This window comes from Callithrix jacchus, chromosome X, assembly GCF_049354715.1.
Source record: "Callithrix jacchus isolate 240 chromosome X, calJac240_pri, whole genome shotgun sequence".
Lineage (NCBI taxonomy): Eukaryota > Metazoa > Chordata > Mammalia > Primates > Cebidae > Callithrix > Callithrix jacchus.
This window is the reverse complement of record NC_133524.1, coordinates 24,012,854-24,033,048: the sequence shown is the minus strand read 5'-3', so window position 1 is coordinate 24,033,048 and position 20,195 is coordinate 24,012,854. Positions and strand designations below refer to the sequence as shown.

At 39.4% G+C, this 20,195-nt stretch overlaps 1 protein-coding gene across 1 annotated transcript in view; it reads right to left on the bottom strand.

Annotated features, from left to right (window-relative positions):
* Nucleotides 1–5,533: 5,533 nt before the first annotated feature.
* The window catches only part of PTCHD1 (patched domain containing 1), a 62,352-nt gene continuing 47,690 nt past the window's right edge, over nucleotides 5,534–20,195 (bottom strand). The window contains exon 3 of the mRNA XM_002807873.7: nucleotides 5,534–16,990. Coding sequence (XP_002807919.3) covers nucleotides 15,336–16,990 — 1,655 coding nt within the window. The 3' untranslated portion in view covers nucleotides 5,534–15,335. The remainder of the gene's footprint in view (nucleotides 16,991–20,195) is intronic.

Genomic DNA, 20,195 nt, shown 5'->3' with positions numbered 1-20,195 from the left:
AAAATCATAAGTCCAGACTCAAGGAACTTCAAAGGCTCAGAGGACGAGAGCAATGAAGGAAAATCAGAGGTTTCCAAGAGGTAAGTCTCAAATAAATATCCCCAAGACCCAAATCAATGGTGTTACTGACCCACACAGGTACTGAGGTAGTTAAAGGCATAACCTTCAACACCAGGAACTGGATAGGTTTTGGTGGTAGTCAGTAGCCCTTAAAACCTTAAAAAGTGGCTAGATGTTGGGTGGAAAGATACAGGCAATGCTATGGTGAAGCTGGCTCATGCCAGTTTGTGAGAGCCAATTGTGAAATTTTCAGGAGTTTTGCAAGCCAATGATTAAACAATGAGTAGCTTGGAATAGGCCATGCCACCCCTCTTCCCAGGCAGCCAGTTGTTACAGTTTATCAGCACCCAATTGGATATGAAGCCTCTGGTATACACAAAAATAAACTAGATTTAGAGCTCTTCTTGGTGCTGACACTATGCCCCAGTTTTTCTCCAGTCATGTTTTCTTAATCCTGTTCATACCTTAGAATGGCCTAGCTTCCAGAACACCTCATGAGCTATGATCTTTATCTACATTTACTATGCCTATGGCCTTAGTTCTTTGGTGTTGTTAACCAGCTTTTAGTTTTTTCTTGGTGGTCTTATTCTGCTGGAGACCTTAACCAGAATTTAGCTTACCTGTCTTTAGTCTTGGCTTAGATCCCTGCAGCCCCAACCTCATGGTGTCTCAGAGAACTAAATAATCTGTTCAGTGTCTGTATGTATATATTGAATAATATTCCTCATTATAGTAGACTGCTGATGCTCTGTCCATATCCTTTGACACTTAGCATTTTACTATATGCCAAGAGCATCTACTACAGACACCTGTAGCTCTCTCCTTGAGGGCTCTTCTTCAGGTCACAGATGGGGCAGGCAGGCTGGAGGCTCTGACAAGTTAATGAGGACTTAATAATGGTGAGTTAATCAGGATCCCTTATCCAATATCTGATGGCAAATGGAAGTTAAATACCCCAGTTACCCAGGTACAACTCTGAAGTATGTTCCATAACCATCTCCCAGAAGCCTCCAGTGGGATTGGGCTCCAGTTGTCCATAGAGGTAACCTGTTTATTAACATATCTCCTATTGTCTTCTTCCCAGTCCCTGTATCACTTTCCCTTTCCCCTGCTGGTACTACTGGGATTACCTCCTAAATAAACCACTTGCATTCCCATCTTGTCTCCTAATCTGACTCTGGGGGATACCCAGCCTGAGACACTCATCTCTCTCATCATTATGTCAATAACAGGTTGTAAGACATTTATGAACCAAATTCTGAAATGATGTTTGAGTTATAACACCTGAATAAGAAGATTCTTGGCTGACACATCACACACTAGCAAATGTTCAACCTGGCATCTGCTTTATTTTTAATGCTGTGTGATGGCCAAACATTTTGCAGCAGTGTTTGCTGTGTTTTCCCTTTGCCATGATCAAAGTAATGCAAAAGGGATACATACATATGCATTTTTTGTTGTGTGCTTTATTTTAAAATCTGCATAAATACGAAATGACAGAGGTATCTGTTTGCTAAACACTGTATTTGATTGTAGACATTACACAGTATGTCACAATATTTCAGCTTGTAACTGTATCCTTTTGCTGTTGGTAAATAATTCTATAACTTCCAGGATACAGTTAATCTAGAAGTTGCATCAGCCACCCTTTAGTGGAACCCAGGAGTGCTTACAATTGCAAAAGTCTGGGAAACATTTGAGCCATACTGGCTGAAGTCTATGGACTGTATTTTGAGTAATCTGAAACAGTAAAAGAAAAAGGGAGGAGCAAGAAAATTTCTAGAGAGTAAAAAACATTCAAATTAATGCAGTGATCAAAATATTTTCACATGCTAAGATTTTCCATTTCTTTAGTAATAGAAAGGAAATGCCCAGACCCTAGAAGGATTGAAAGTAAAGTTATATTGTAAATTTGTATTTAATACCATTGCTGAATTTCCAGATTTTCTTTTCACATCCACAGAAGAAATGCTGGGATACAAATCCCACAACTATAGTTATTTCAAGTTTAAGCTTTGGACTCAGTGTATATGTGTACAGAAATTATTCAATAGTACTAGATCATTCTAAAATTTACTTTTTAGCCATGGAACATCAATTGCCAAGGTCTGTTAACCATATTCAGTACTCCTTCAGGGTTTTTTGGGGAGGTCAGTCTATATTTTTTCTATAATGCAAGGTCAAGGAAAAATATTAAGTGGGCCCCTTTTTCTAACAACCATACATTTCTTAATTCATATAATTGCAGACAAATATAACAGCCTGGGATCCTTTATTTGATGGTTTCTAGGACTCTATTCTTATAGATTCAACATCTGTATTCCTGTTTAAGCTATAGGGACGGGTACTCATGGTACATTCTTTTAGGGAGCTCTCCCAGTGGAAGTTTTTGAACTTGGTGGTTTAGGTTCTTTGACTCCAGGTTTTTTTTTGTTTTTGTTTTTATATTCTGTGAGTCAGTGATGCTGTCTGTAGAAATGAAGATTTTCATGTAGATGATGAAATGTCATCTCAGTGTAACACCTTGGGGGAGATAGTACTTGCCTCCAAGAAGGTAGGGTATGGCATCTTGAGCCATGCCTTAGTATGAGAAATTTTAGTTTTGTCACCCCTCACTGTTTACTTTTGATTATTTTTAAATCTAAGAAATGACTTTTCCATTTTACAAAGTAAAATAATTGCCCCCCTCATGGTGGTTTTGAGTAGACTTTAGCCCTTTATCAATTTTATAATTCTAAAAATATTTAAATTTTATAAAATATAACAATTGCTTGCCCCACCCTGGTTTTGAATATACACTATCAGCTCCCTCATCCTTTCAGAAGACTGCCTATTCAATTATGAAGCACAAATGAGAATATGCTATAGGGAGTTTTTAAAAAAAATACTCTTATGGACTGTGTGATGGCTCACACCTGTAATCCCACAGCTTTGGGAGGATGAGGCAGGAGGATCATCTTGAGGCCAGGAGCTTGAAGCTAGCCTGGGAAACAGGGACACTCCTATCTCTATAAGAAACTACAAAAGAAATTAACCAGGCATGGGGGTGTGTGCCTATAGTCCTAGTTACTCGGGAGGCTGAGGCAAGATGATTGCTTAAGCCCAAGAGTTCGAGGCTACATGACTGCACCACTGCACCCCAGCCTGAGCAACATAGTGAAATTCTGTCTCTAAAACAAAATAAGTCACTTATGTTTAAGATCAAACCCTATTGTCCTGTACATCTATGCCAGCTGAAACATACAGCTCTTCATCCCATTTTAGATTCTAGCAAAAGATAAATATTTTATGAGCTGCAATACTCACCAATTTTTCAAAGGGGTATGGTAAAATAACCTAATTTAAGATGCAAAATCATCATCTACAGTCCATTTTAAAGTGAAAATTCTCTAAAAAGAAATCCTATTTTTATCTTTTCTCATAGAAAAAAAAAGACAGAAATAGGAAGTAAAATTTTTTCCCCTATCGAAAATTTTCCATGTATAGAAGGCATCCAGGTTGCCTGGTGACCTCATTGAAAGGAACAGTATTTATTCTTTTTCTACCCCTACTGGAAGGTTTTATCAGTACCCTTTTATAAGCAGCAACTTGAGTGTTGGCCTGTCTTTAAGGGAGATGTGGACTAAGATGGAATCATTTATTATAAAATGTCCCCATAAATCTGGAATAGGCACCTATCATTTTTCCATTAGGATAGAAACTTAACAAGGTATATGTTGAAAAAGTAAAATAAACTAATTCACTTTCTCTTTTCCCTTAGCCTTTATTTTCCAGGCTATATAGGGAAATGTCAATGCTTCAGAGTAAAGCAAAGTGGGCAAAAATCCAAGGGATTAAATTTAGTTTCAGTGGCTGTCTTCTCACCATAAAATATTTCCAAGTTAGCTAAATTAATTGAACATGCAGCTATGAAATGGAATGCCCCAAGGAATTGGTAGCAAAGGGCTGGTGTGATATATTTACTTTTCTAACCTGAGTTTTTCATCTGCATTACGGGTTTGCCTTCTAAAAAAGGAAGTCAGCCTGGATTGCTGACCCTTCTTCCATTTGTTGGAGAGTTATCTCTAATAAGAGAATGTTCATGCAGAAATTATCCTATATATGTTCACACACACACACACCCCAAACTCTAGACATGCCCCCCCAACTGTGTGTGTGTGTGTGTGTGTGTGTGTGTGTGTGAGAGAGAGAGAGAGAAAGAGAGAGAGAGAGAGAGATCTGATTTTAGTTTCCATGGAAATGGGCTAAATAAGGACTTTAGCAGACAGAAGTGAGTGCTACTTCTCCTTTAGCTGTTCCCAGCTGCTGGGTTCCAGCTCAGTACTATTGAAACAAAATCTGAAATCATCCCAATTCTTCACATTATGATATTGTAATTTGGTACCTGTGACACATAATTTTAGATTCAAACTTTCTTTTGTGACAGTGATAATCATTCATCCATTTAGTTAGTCCTGTGAAATGAACTAAAAAAGAACACTCACCCACCAACTCCTGACAATTATTTTGATACCCCGTGTATATATACTGCTTTGTTACTTTCCTCCTAGGGTTTTTCTCCTCCCTCTCCATACAGGTGATGACCTATAACTAATACACCCAACATTTCCTCTCCCTCAACCCCAAATGCCCAGGGAAAACCAGAATTCTACAGAAAGAAGAGGCCAACCTTATATTTTTTCTTAGGCCTCTGTTGACTTCCTGTAAGCCCAGGCAGGTAGGCATATAGGGTGCTTCCCACTACAACTTTTATTTCCCCATTTGTGATTATATATTAAACTAAGGCCAGGAACTGGTTTCTCTTTTCTTTCATCAGAGACAGAGTTGTAACATTGTGACTGTTAAGCCAAAGAAAGCATCATATACAAGGTTTTATAAAGACATTTGCTGCTAAACAAACAAGTGAAAACCCCACACCTTTACCTGTAGGATATTGAGTCATAGACACTTTTTTTGATTGCTCATCTAGTGTAAACAAAACGAAACATAAACAGCAACAAAAACACATACTAATTACTCTTAAAGAGAAATGAAATACCTGAACATAAAGAAAAGAACAGGCGTGTCGCTCACACCTGTAATCTCAGCACTTTGGGACACCTAGGTGGGTGGATCACCTGAGGTCAGGAGTTCGAGACTACCCTGGCCAACATGGTGAAACCCTATCTCTACTAAAAATACAAAATTATCCAGGTGTGGCGTGTGTCCATAAACCCAGTTACTTGGAGGCCAAGGCAGGAGAATCTCTTGAACCTGGGAGGTGGAGGTTGCAGTGAACTTAGATTGTGCCATTGCACTCCAGCCTGGGTGACAGGGTGAGATTCCATCTCAAAAAAAAAGAAAAAGAAAAAAAATCAAACTGGAGATATTCCCCTGGCCCACTGACATTTGAGTCTCTGTTGTATCTAGTAGAGGATTAGAAATATGTCTGAAAAACTTAAAGCAAAAAAAGAAATATGTGAAGTGATAGATATGTTAATTAGCTTGATTTAATCATTCCACAATGCATACATATATCAAAACATCACATTGTATCCCATAAATATATACAATTTTTATGTCAATTAAAAATAAATGAATAAAAAAGCAAAGGTGAAAGCAATACATTTGAAATCTTTACATTTGAAATTTGATATCAAGATTGAAAACAGGATGCTTCATTGGAAGATGGGATTTTAATATGAAAAGATAGTCAACTAAGGACTCAATGTATTTGGCATGATCCATTTCCCAGGTTTAGTGTGCTAAGTGACTTGGGGGCTTCTACAGTGTATAAACTCCATGTGCAAGCATGAAAGATTGCCCTCTGGTGAAAGCTGGTCAGATGGAGAAGAACTGTGGAATTGCCAATCATCAGTGGGATGGTTTTCCCTGCTGATTTTGTTTCTGTGTAGGTGTGGGATGATGTAAATACATATTTTAGGCATTAGAGAAACTCGAGTAGTACAAAATACAGGAATTTTTTTTTTGAAAGAGTTGGCCATTTGTTATTACATTGATTTTTTAAACTATCTTTAAAAGGAAAAAAATACTGTACACATTTGCCTCAAATGTAACAAGTTTAGTCTTATTTTTATAAAGAAATGCAGGGGTCTAGGTTGGCATACACAGCCTCTTCAGATAAAACATTTCTGTTTCTATTCATGAATCATCCCCCTATAGATACTGCAAATAAGTGGTATAAACATCTAGGCTTGCTAATGTTCAGAAGGGCCTTGCTATGACAATGTAGAGGGGCACCAAAAAAGGTCTGTGTGTCTCTTGACTTTAGGTAAAAATGATAATTTATTAATGCCCCTTGCTGCAAAGTATTACAACTCTTTGTGGGAAATTATTCTGGGTACATTTTTGATTAAATTCCACCTGATCATGTGCTGCCTGTCATGGAGAAAAGTGACGTGACTCACACTTTGTAAAACTCTTAAGTTTGACTGTTATTATTTTCCAGTAGGGTTTTATGCTTATCTGTCTAAAAACTGATGAAGCTGAACTCATTATGTACTCTAGCATTTTGATACTTTTTCCTAGTTTGAAAATAGTTTATTATGACCAGAATCACCCAACTAAAATACTGTGAAACATAATATAACTATGGTTCTTTCTGGAGGCATAGGTGATAAGATTTCTGAATACTGAATGAATGGTTGACAAACTGTGGTCTTATGATCTATTTCCATGGAAGCAACATAAAAATTTATTGTGATTTAGCCCAAAACTTTACAAAATAATATGTAATTTCAGGAACTTCTTTCACTAGCAATGACAATAAGAGAGGGGCCATGTTTAAATGTTTAAACTAATTTATGTCTAGGGTGAGGATCTTTTCCAACATTACTAAATATTCAACATAGCTTTTCTTCTTTTTTTTGTTTTCTCACCTACTACAATTGGACTGTTAAAGGAACATCAAACAATAATGACTGCTTTGTCATTAATAATTATTGGCAGAAGTTATCTTTGATGTTAAAAATACTAAGAGCATTGGCTTTGTAGACATACTTTTTACAAGTTTGAAATATTTGCACATTTACAGAAATGAGAGAAGTTTGATCAAGAAATTACTAAAACCGAGCTGAAATTTCTTTTGTTTGGGCCTAGCATTCAATAATTCAATAATTCTGCTCATGGGTTCTAAGCCCAGGTATAAGCCATAACAAATAGTGGGTGCTTGTATTATGGGATTGTAGGCAATAGGAAAAGAACTTGAGTGTATTCTAAGTTGCTGAAGAGGAATTATAGATCAAAAATTCAAAAGAAAATGTGGAGGTTCCTTTATTTAGAAAAGCATAGATTCAGGCTCTATATCTTTATCTTATAGAGAATCCAGAAAAACGTACATTATTCTCAGCTCATATATTCAGTCATTCCTCACAGATTTGGTTGTTTTCAGCTTCTCAATAATTATTTTTTCCCTGTTATAGTGTATGCCAAGATTTTTTGGGGGGAACTGTATTAGGGTTCCTCTTAATGTCTACTCCCAACTACTGTGTGTGTGTGTGTGTGTGTGTGTGTGTGTGTGTGTGAGAGAGAGAGAGAGAGAGAGAGAGAGAGAGAGAGAGAGAGAGAGAGAGAGAGAGAGAGAGACTGGTATAAGCTTCTAGTCTTGGGTAGTTCTTCTGTTGCTTGTGTGACTTTTTTCCTAAATGGATGTTGCCTATCACCAGGCTTCCATGCATGGCACTTCCTTTCCTTGAGGTGGATGAAATTCACCAGTTTTCCCATCAAACTGATGCTAGGGATAAATGGAAACTGCCCACTTCTTCCTAAGATGAGGAGTTGGCAAGATGGTGGGACCACCCCATATGTCCTTCTTCCCCACTTCTTTCCCCTTTCTCTGGATCACCAAGCAAATATTCTAAATAAATTCCCACAATTCCAGACCTTGGGAGAGATCTCTGTGGTTTTGGGTCTATGCTATTCTTTTTGCTTATGACTTGGAAAATTCTAACAAATGCAGTTTTCCCACTATGAAACTGTTAGCAATTTTTAAATTGCAAGGCACATTCACGTTTCCAGGTTTCTTTTCGTTAAAGGATAGTTTGCCTGCTCTTAGCTATGCTCATGCACAAGAAACATATAGAAGGGGAAGATAACATTTTTTCAATGGTATCCTGCAGACATCTGAAGCCCTTGGCCTGCCAAACCTTAAAGAACCATAGGGTTGGGCTTGCCAAGGCATTTCAATGTGCCTCAAATGTGTAAGGTGTTTTGTAAAAGGTGGTGTGCATGTGTATGTGTATATGCGCATTTGTGATATGTGTGTATGTAAACATGTGCATATGTATATGTTTCTATGTGTTATAGTTGTGTTGTGCACAAATATGTGCATGTGTGCATATATGTGCCAGTGTGTGTATGTGTGTGAAGCAGAGCCAATGGGTCACTACCAGTTTGCCCAGTCACCCACAGTCCTGGGAGATATCATGACAACTGCCTTGGTGATTCTGGATCAGTGGGCAAAGGCAATTTTGACAGGATGGTAATTTAAAGAATAAATATCTGAAAGGCTGAGCTAAACATGTTCAAGATTCATCCTAGGAAAATGTTAAGGAATCATTAAGAAAATTGTTTTGCTGAAGAGAATGTTACCAGTTTTCCTAAGCATGAACCTGGAATGAGTAATGGAAATGGGTTGGGTCTTTGCCACTTTGCAGGAATTAGACAAAGCACTTTGTAGATCCCAAAGAACAAAGCCCTCAAACTTCACATCAGATGCTACAAAGTTGAACTAATATTCTTCCATCTCAACAGAAGGCTTTCCTTATCATGGCTGGGCAGAGGATGATGGAAGGGGCACTGATCAGCTATTGGTGCCTCCTTGGTCCTTCAAACAAGGCCAAGTAGGGATTCACTCAGCCTTTCCCTTAGGTCAACCCAGGTGGATTCCATTGTGCCTGAAGTTATACCAGAAGCAGCAGAGCCAACAAGTACAGTACAGTCATTTATTTTCCAACTTCCTTCAGCAACCTGCATTTTATCTAGCTTCTGAATAGGAAACAAGAGAACTGGGCTTCTGCATATCTGTGTATAAGACACAACTGTCCTTTTTTTTTTTTTGAGATGGAGTCTTGCTCTGTCACCAGGCTGGAGTGCAGTGGTGCGATCTCGGCTCACTGCAACCTCAGCCTACTGGGTTCAAGCGATTCTTCTGCCTCAGCCTCCTGAGTAGCTACCACCATGCCCAGCTAATTTTTTTGTATTTTTAGTAGAGACAGGGTTTCACCATGCTGGCCAAGATAGTCTTGATCTCTTGATCTTGCGATCCACTTGCCTTGGCCTCCCAAAGTGCTGGGATTACAGGTGTGAGCCACCACACCCAGCCATACCTGTCCTTAAATGCACCCATCTGTCCATGGCCATGGTTTCTTCTTTGCCCACTACAAATATTATCAAGATGAATGAAACTTATTCTCTCCATATTTGTTTGAGAGTAGGCTACTGCACATGTGTGAAAGTATGCCTGGTATAGACATCTCAGAGTAGGGCTCATTTGGGAGCAGCCCTTCCAAGGATGTGAAAGTTGCACAGCAGCATATAACTATATATAACCTGGAAATAGGCTGCTCTTCCCTGGTTCTTTGACAGGGCACACTTCTATATGTTGGCTTTGTTGGCTGCCGCTTTTATGTGTGTATGTGTGTGTGGGATGGTTACTGAAATTCTGAGGCTATATATATTTTGTTGCAACAGTGAGAATGTGGTAGCAACCTGGTATTCCTCTTGCCAACAAGAGCACAGTACAGAGGGCTCCTTTCCTTGTCCTACTGTGGAGGGCATATTTAGCTGGTGCAAGAACATGAATTGGCACTGAAAATATGTCTTCAGAATAAATGAATGAAAGAATGAATGAAGAATAAATGAATAGAAGTAGGCACTTGGCTTGGCATGAAGAAACCAAACTTTGGAAGCATTTTTGGTTCCTTAGAGAAAAGATAGTTCAAAAGTTTTTGATTGCTCATTAGCCAAAACAAGGACACCAGGATCACACTCCCAAAGAGGACTTTATTAATTGAGGACAGTGGTTCTTCACCCTTTTTGGGTCACAGACCTCTTTTGCAATCTGATGACAACTATGAGCCCTCTCTTTTAGGAAAATGCACATGTTGAACATATACACACATTTTTGCATATAATTTAATTTTAGGGAGCTCAGAGACCCCTCCCATGAACTCATTCATGGCCCCCAGGTTAAGACCTCCACAATTTAGATAAATAGAATTTGGCAGGAAAGTGGCAGAATGGAGAAAGAATTAAGGCTAAGAAGTAGATTTCAATTATAGTGTCATATCTGTCTCTAATTAGCTTTGTGAACATAATTTCATTCTCCAGCTTCTGTTTTCTCATGTGAAAAAAAAAAGGGGTAGGCTTAATTCTAACCAAAGATTCATCCGGTGTCAGCATTCTGGAGGGAGAAGCTGCTGGCACATTCCACAGGAACGTCACTTCTTTCACTAAGGTTTCTCTGTTGGTTGCCTCCTTGGTACGCATTGCTTTCTTTGTACTTTGAAAAGAAGGCTGCTTTCCTGACCAGACAGGCTCTAATCAGGTGGTGCTAATTTTAATCTAACTCAAAAATCTGCACAGAGGCCATAGCTCTCTGGTTGCCTCACTTCTTCCTTCCACGGTACTCTCATAGATATCAAAGAGGATTTCAAACAAATCACCTGGGCAGAAGCAGGGCAGGTGAGAGGCAAACTGGGAGGGACATCCTGGCACTGCGTATTCAGGTGAACTGATTATAGCTCATCCACTTTCCTCTTTGCTTTCTCCTAGACTGGCATGAAACAGAAATAAACAGTTGTAACCACCACAGGGAGGAACTCTGCAATGTGTTGGCTGCAGCCATTCTTAGTTCTTTGCCAGCAAATCCACTAACTTAATATTTTCCTTTGTATTGCAGCTTTACTATGCTTTTAAAAAATAGGAACTTTATGTCTTTTAATACCTGGTGCTTTTAACACAAAATTAAAGCAAATTACCTACAGGGAATGTTTGCATTCCCTTGGACAAGCCAGGCATAGTTATTCAATAATCCCTTTTCCATCCTCAAATACAAGTGCCTGTATCCATTTTTTTCAAAGATGGTAGTATGACACCAACATCCAGGGCTTGCACTCTCTTTACAGTGGCCCCACTAAGTGGTGATCAGCTTAATTTTGAATGTCCTAAAATGACTGGCAATTAACTACCTTCTGTGACGACTCATTGCATTTGTAGCCCTAATCTCAGGCTCCAATCTATTTCTCAGTAGCTTTACATCCTGAGTCCTAGTGCTACTGTGCGAGATTGACAATTTATAAACAATGTTTTGAGTCTCTTTTCTTTGCCAGGCCTTTCCAAGAGTGCTTTCCAAATGTCATCTCTCATCTCACTCAATCCCCACAATATACCGGCAATGTCACTCAAAGGTAGGCTCTACAAGAACAGATTTTTAAAAATATGATTTGTTGACTGTTGTGCCCCCAGTCTCTAGAACAGTATCTGGGCAATATTTGGCACTCAATAATTATATGCTGAATTTAAAGAAATTTACTGATATTCTCCCCATTTTACAGATGAGAAAACAGAGTCACAGAGATCATATGCTACTATAAAGCTACAGGGGTACTTAAATACGATCCAAAAGATTAAAGTCATTATGAGGAAGATAACATTTGTGTCCAGAAGGCTCTGCCTCATGCCACACCCCCAAGGCACCTGCCCATTCCACTTGTTCTTGTGATGGACACAGCTGAGCTCTGTCATTGGCACTGGAGAAAAGTGGTGTCATAGTCCCAGAATGCCACTTACAAATGGGTGGTGGGTACTTTAAAGAAAAGGGTCATAAGGGTTACCAAGGCCCTCATTTGGAGCAGTATACTGCATAAATAAGTGTGGCTATGGAGGGTGGCATCTGATTATCTCACTTCTCACTGAAAACTGAGGGAGTAAAAGTGGTTGGAAAGGCAGAAGCAAACACAAGCAAACAAAAACCACAAACCAAATAAAAGCAAAACAAACACCAAAGAAACTAAAAACTCCAAAACCCAAAATGAAGCAAAACTTATGAGCTGGAACAATGGAGAAACATTTCGTGAGGGTTTGTCTTCCTTTATCTCTGGAACAAACTACTTCTTTTAACCTGAGGAACCCTGATGCCACCTGTGTGAATGCTGCTGTAGGACTAAACAATAACGTCCTATTTCAGGTTTCATTTTCTTTTTTGCAAACACCACATTCCTTGTGAATTTACATCTTCTTCTGAGTTTCACTAAATGAGAGAATATCACCCTTATCCTGACTTCTAAAAATTTTCCTTATGAATGGCCAAAAAAGACCCGGTATCACAGTTGTTTAGTTGACCAGGAGAAATATTTTGATAAATGGAATAATTTCTTTGGTAAACAAACAACAAACACCAATTCAAAACCAACCAAATAAGTTTCTTTGGTAAAGTGGACGTTAACGTCTTGGTTGGAATTAACTGAAAGAAAAAACACAGCTTCTTTAAGTGTTTGCAGGGATTACTTTTTCCCTCTTTATAGCAATTCAAAAAGTAAAACTTGATGAAGTAAAAACTTAGACTTTATGGAGATGGGAGTCTGAGTTACTTCTAAAGTGTCTTCTGCACAGTGGGGCTAAACCAATGTGACAGAGCAATAATCAATAATCAATATTAACAAATAAATAATTATCTAACAATAAATAATAAATTTTGGCATGCATAATCTCCCAATAGAAAAATTCATTTCACAGTCGGAATTCCATAAGCCTTCATTTCAAGGGCTGAAAAGAGAAGTTGACAAATTTGAAAAGGCCCTTCATTAAAAAATATGATATCCCAAGGTATACAGAGACTCAATCAAGTTAGAAAACTCTCTCTCATAAAACAAAGTTCCACAGTAAGTCATTCTGGTTGACCAGATTGAATGATTAAATTCTCAACAAAATACATTTAATTGGTAAGTGTGTTGTGTCAGTTTTGTGGAGTCGCTTTAAGCCGAGGTACTCCACGTGACTGACACTAAATCAATGACTGATTTAGAACACACTGTTCAGAAAATGATTTAGCAACATATGATTTAAGAATAAGACCAATCCCCTCTTCAGTTGTGTTTTATAAATAATAGCCTACTTGCAGGCCCCTTGGAGAGAGACTTGATTGAAGATCTGTTATGCAAACTTGCCCTTTTGTGAGGACTGTATTTGTCCTCAGATTAAAGCTTATTATCTTCTAGTTGAGTGCATAACACATTGGTATTATCGCTTAGTGTGTCTGCAGGGGAGACTGACCAAGTGTGTAATGCACTAGCTGTGATCCCCTGCACATGGATTTAGAACTGTATGGACAATAGTATGTGAAATCGAAAGCACAGGTTTGCACTTAGTGTGGTTACATCTGAATTATTTGGGCTTTTTTGCTGTTGTGGAAAGACAATGGCAAACCTAAACCTCAAACATTTTAATCACAGACACTATAAAAACGTCTGCCCTGTGGCCAATAAAGTTGTATGTTCCTTCCTTGGAAATGCATTTTGAGAGGAGTAATAGCCGTCTTATGAGAAAACTGAAAATTGGCCTGCCCTGTCTTAGGTATGCTGAAATGATGAAAATCCTTTAGTGGTGTGACCTGAGTGAGTCACCTTATTCTCCTAGGTCTCAGTTTCCTCCTCTGCAGAGGATGGGTAAGTTGCACAGTATGTCTGTTAAGGTTCAGAAAGGTAAAATGCTTTTGGGAAATGCTTACTACTATAGATGTCTAAATAAGCTACATCTCTAAAAGGGAAAAATACTGTAGATATTTGCTTCAAATGTAACCAGGTTTTAGCTTCATTTTTATAAATTTAAAGAAATGCAGGGGCCTGGGCAATGTATACAGCCTTTTAAAATCTAAACCATTTCCGTTTAGCTGAACCACTCTTCTGTAGATAGTCAAAGTCGAAAGTATAAATATCTAGGCTTGCTAATGTACAGAAGGGCCTTGCTATGAAGAAGTAGAAGGGCATCAAAAAAGGTATGTGAGGGGACCAGCAAGGTGATGTGCAGCCAGTTTAGCAAGAAAATTGGACTGCCATCATTGATAGATTTATATTAGTGATGACTTTTTCCAGTCTTTTCCACCTATCCCCCTTTTGGCCCTTTATCTCCCTGCACTTTTACAAACTCAGTGTTAGGACTTAGACTTACCAAAGATCTTCTTCTCCCCTCTGTCTCTGAGCAGGCATGTTTCATACCAAAGGCAGACTGGCACTACAAGTTGGAAGCAACAGCAAATAACTATTTCAGTGTTCATTTTTTTTCCCCTCAGTTATGTGTGGGCAGATGTTTCTGGGTATCCATTCAAAAAATCCATGTAAGGCCAACCACAAACAGCTGTACCAGCTGGCTATTTTGTTGTTGTTGTTCAAATGGAGACACTATATCTGGGTCCAAGTAGACACCTGCTTTTGCTCCGTCATGCCAGGTATTTGGGTTTGGCTCTCTGGTTTTGGGTCCCTGGATCCTTCTGCCAAGAGCTGTAACTAATAAAGCAGACCTATTTGGTGACAAGTGACAAGCTATTCCAAAATAGAATCACACCAATTCTGCAATGCTGGAGTTGTCATTGGTTTTAAGGTGTTTTAACCAAACCAAACTATACAAATGTTAAAAGCATATCAATGGAGGAATATGGGAATTTCATTCTAGACAACAAAACAGCCTCACCTGGGTGAATTTAGGAGTGAATCAATTTTAGTCTACGAGTGATGGCCATTCTACCACATTTCAGTTTCCAAGGCTCTGACTTGGTTTTGCTAGTCAGAACTTTCACAAGCATCTCCTTGGGTGTTAGGGAGCTAGGTGAGACGGCTAAAACCTCAAACCATAGACCACGACTAGAGCTACTGCTCTACAGAAGTTCTGGAAGCCTTACTGTTTGAACAATGCTTAAAGCTATTTCTGCTTTAGCAGTTGACCTTTCAATCAGTGGGGTTTGTCACAATGCCAGCAACATCTGCAGTTTGGATAAGATAGGATCCTGCTTGTTAATAAGCTTCCTTCTATTTGATCCTAGTTTAAGAGACTGTGTGTGTGTGTGTGTGTGTGTGTGTGTGTGTGTACTCTCATAACAACTCTATTGTTTTAAAGACTGAAAATATACCATGCCCATCTCCTCCCACTGCCCTTTACTTTTTTTTGTCAATGCCTGTTTCTTATCTTTAAAAAAGGGAACAACTTTGAATTTAATTATTTCATTAACATAATCTCTTTGCTCTTGATAAGACCTAAGGTGAAAATATACCAAGTGGACATTATCACACTGTTGTAATTTGGTCAACCACACGGGTACTATCAATATCCACCATTTCTACACACTCAATTTCCTCTCGGTTTTCAGGATTTTTCTTCTCTTTCCTTTTTTTCTTAGAAGGTGGCAGGAAAGTCAGTATCACAGGTAAAATGGCAAAGCAGTGAAAGAAGGTGACAAATGCTATTAAAAACAAGCACCTGAACAGTGTACAGGTCAGATTTGAAGGCACAGCTGCAAGAGGAATCAGACCAACAATATAGCAGAGGTAACTCTGTAAAATAGCTACCCCATGCACTTCCAGGGCATTTTTTACCCATTTAGTTCTTGTAAAATCCTTGCCAAGAACAAAGGTGGATAACAGTGGAGCACAATTGTCAATTGTGTAATTAATTCCATAAATTAAGCATAGCACAGAAATGCAGTCCAGTTCTACTTTCCATAATGTCATGAAACCTATCACTCCAAACTCCACAGACACAACTGTTAGAGTGATCCAGATATTAATCAGTGAATCTGCCACCAGGAATGCCGAGAAGAATAGCAGGAACAAAGCACTGATGCAGGAGTTGTGCAGGGGGGCTCCCAGAGAGGAGGCATATCGATCCATGTACACAAAGGACGGATTGAAGACGATGAACTTCACCTTGGAGGTGACAGAAAGTCTCCTCAGGGTTTCCAAGAGATCATAGAGTTCTTCTCTATTTGTTTCCATGGTCTTGGCCACCAAAAACATTCTGGAGGCCACTACGTCGACCTCATCATTGTATTTTTTAGAGAAGATGATGTCCTCTTGAAAATGTGAAAATTGAGGGGCTTTCAGAAAGGAATTCCTCAACATGTCTGTGAAATTTTTCTTAGGCAAGCCAGTGGATACATTGAGTTTCCGAAGATAATTTAAATAGCTCTCAAACCAGGATATACGCACAAACCCCTTGGTGTATTCTAGAACATCTTCTTGGACACTAGTGTTCCAGTATTCTATAGACTCATAAATGTAAAACCCAATCACAGGACTGTAGTTGCTAAAGTACTTTTGCTGGGCAGTAGTGTACTCAATGGTTTGTGTCGCGGTTGCTACGATGTTACTAAGGTCTGACCCTTCACTGACCTGCAGATAGCCCATTAAGGCAAAGGAAATATAAATAAGGTAAAAGAGAACTACAAAAGGCTTGACATAGGTGTTGGTTATCCAGTCACAGTAATAGCGTTTGAGGAAACATACCAATAGGTGACTCTCGTAAGTGTTCGCTTCCTCGCCTTCACTTGTATCCTCACTGAATCTGGCCGTCAGGAGAAACCTGTACCATGCCGGCTTCTCCTGCAATGCCTCAGGCTTTGGGACTTTCCTGCAGAAGATACTATGCTGGTAATTGTTTTCTATGTAGCCAGTGAACACTAGGCTGGAACCATAAAACGAGAGTACATAGAGGTAGTTGAAGAAGATTGCAATACAGGAATTGCAGCAGAAAATCCTGGCTGCCTCAATGTTCGTGAAAGGGCTGGCCCCTATGCCAAAGGTGACCAGGTACATGGCAGTGGTGAGAGAAAAGGAGAGCATGGAGTCTGCATAGACTGCCGCAGTTCTCTCTTTAACATGTTGGTCTTCTCTAGTTTTCCTCCAGGAGGATAACATTTCAAAAGTCCCATATAATCCATGACCTAAGGGGGCAGAAAAAGACCAGAGCAGAAGTTAAAAGAACTAATCTCTTAAGAGGGAGATCAACTTGCTTATGAGGGACTACTACCTTAAGCAAAACGTAATGAATCCTAGTGGTGAAGGGTTTGTAAATGCCAGTGATTTCTCTTACGGGGAGATAGACCCATGTTTGGATGAATTGTAAATGTTAATGTATAGTGAAAGGGCAGCGAGGGAAGCAAAGATCTTCATATTCCCTCTGGCTTAAGAAAGTTCTCTTCTTTGGAGTGTTCCACCAACCAAACTGCACTCAGATGAACTTTTGCCTATAGAAAGCTGAGTAGGGCCAGGCATGGTGGCCCATGCTTGTAATCCTAGCAACTCGGGAGACTGAGGAAGGAAGATGACTTGAGACCAGGAGTTCGGTACCAGCCTGGGCGATGTAATGAGACCCCATCTCTCTCTCAAAAAAAGAAAGAACTTAGGCATGGTGGCTCATATCTGTAGTCCCAGCTACTTGGGAGGCTGAGGCAGGTGGATCCCTTGAGCCTGGGAGTTGAAGGCTGCAGTGAGCCATGATTGTGCCAATGCACTCCAGCCTGGGCAACAGAGTGAGACCCTGACTTTAAAAAGAATAAAAGAAAGCAAGCTGATTAGACTTGTGCATATGTCTCTTGGGGATTTTTCCCATTAATAGCTTAGGGTTATTGGTACAATCTGGGTGGTGGTACACTCTAGAGAAGAGAAGATGTCTGGACATGTATAATTTTGCTTTCCATCCCCACAAGTCTGGCTAGGGGTCAGTGCAGAGGAGGACAGTGAGCAGAGGGTTCTGAGTTAATGTCCCATCACCTCATTTAAAAGTGGCCAACTAGAGGGTTTTAGTTATAAACAGGCTGTGCTTTTAATTTGAGTCTTGACAGGAAACTAAATCATAGCCCCCTCTTTTTTCCTTCCCCAAATATGAGGGCAGAAAGCAATAAATCTGAGAAAGAGGGAAGCAAAATAAGTAGGAGTGAAGAAGTTTGAGTGAAGAAAATACAGAAGGAATAAGATTAATATGAACTCTCCTGACTATTGATAAAAATTAGGATTCAGGCTGAAGGTTTATGACTTGCAATTTGTCCTCAGGGATCTGTTTGACCAATTTTGGTTACTCGTACATGACTTATCAAGCAGTGATATAATACGTCAGCAGTGATTCTGTTAGCTTCTCTGTACTGTTTGATAGTGGCATCTATGGAAAAAAGCCAGATCAGTAACCCCTTTGCTTAACTGCTTAGTGCCTTCACCTCCTGCATTAATATTTCAGCAATACTGGAATAGCAGAGGTGCAGTAAGTGCCCATGTTCTGACTCCATTCTGCTGCCTGGGACCTGATCTAGCATGACTTCTATCACCTCTCCTAGTTGGAGCCAGACATTCCCTACTTTGGGTCCCTGTGTTTCCAGGTCACTGCAACCATGGAAAGCCCACCAAAGTGACCCATTGTGGATTTCGAGAACCCCTGTCTTGGCACTGGGGAATCAGCATATCTAATTTCCTGCTTCCACACCTTCACATATTCAATCCCATTATTGAGGATAATAAAATCTTTACCCTGTGGTACAATAGTCTTGTTTTTAAAAAGGAATTTAAAATCTCCAGCCAAGCATAATGCTGAACAAAGTGAGTCACTGTTATCTTGTGTATACAATAGCTAAGTGCACATCTTCCCTCATGCCCAGGCTGGTATTTATATCCTTATTGTAAAGTGCTGGCCTCAAACCTGAATGCCCATTTCATAGTAATGATTTAGGCCTATTTTCTCAGAGGAATTTGCCATTTATCTTAATTTACTGGGCATCATTTTACAGCCACTTTTAGAAGTCAGGTCAAGACTGTCAATTTGATAACTAGCACCAAGGACCCTGTTAAATTGAAGAAACCCAAACTCCCCGGACATGAAGTAAAAAGTACACTCATTGACTGGCATCCTGTTGTTAATTATGCTTAGGTAGTTAACATCTAGTCTGAAGAGGGAAGATGATTAAATCTGTTTCTAGTATATTTTCAAGATGGACCCATTGACCTTTGATTAAGTAACCATTCCCTTGACAATGAGGGTAAAAGAGGATACCTCTGAGGCACTGCCCCTGAAGAAACAATATTGACCTTTTTTTTTTCTGGGGCCACGTAGAGCAAGTAAGCTTTGGTGGGCAAAGCACACTTCAGGGAGTCACTGTAAATGGCAAATAATTTTTTAATGATATTTACTTGCCAGAAACACACAAAATATTTAAACAGGGTTTTAGTACTGAGTCATTAAATATGGCAAAAAAAAGTATATAGCAGAATTAGAATTAGTCATATAATAGAACTTAAATCTGTTTTGCAGTGTTTTTAAAAACCAGTGTGATGTTTTACAATGACATTATCTGACCCTGATTCTTGGAAAATACAATAGGAATCAATTTCTTACTTTGCTGTTGAATAATCTTAGAGGCTAATTGAGGAAAGGAATTTGAATTAACAGAGATATTAGGTGACAAGACCGAGGCTCCAGGGCCCGGAATGAAAATAATCAAAATCAAGGAAAGGTGGAAGTAGGCTGTTAGCTTCTCTCTTGAGTTCTGTTGCTGCATTTTAAATGCCTTGTCCTTCTATAGTTTGATCTTTTATATTGACTTCTGGCTCTTTTTGCATATGTTCTTGGTTTGGGGGCAGCTCCAAAGAGAATTCTAATTTTATTCTTAGGGGCTTTTGGAAACCATGCCTTTCCTTAGTTCTTGCTACAGGTGTGTACATGCATACACTCACAGAAACAACAGGAGACCCTGAGAAAGAATTTGTTCTAACTGATCACTCAGCATATGTTGCTAGTTGTCATTGGCTTTGCCTCCAAAGGCCCCGACTACCATTCCTGATAGGTCAGATTCCTGTTTCTCAAGCTACACCTCTCTAGCAGGTGCCTACACCCTAAACCCCAAACTGGAGTTCTATAGCATTTTATAAGGGTCTTTTGGATTTCTGGGACATTTGCTGATGCCATAACTGGGTTTCCTTCCTGAAGCTTAGTCAGTCAAGGGAAGGACAAGTGCCAACAAAGCTGTGGTTGCCTCTTAGGAATTAACAGCCTAGAGTGTCTAGCTGGCACTAGACCTGGCTTGCAGTTGGGTACTTTTGCTGAAGAGGTTGGCCTGTTATCCTATAGGAAAACCCATAGGTGAGGACCTTGTTTTCTGGCCT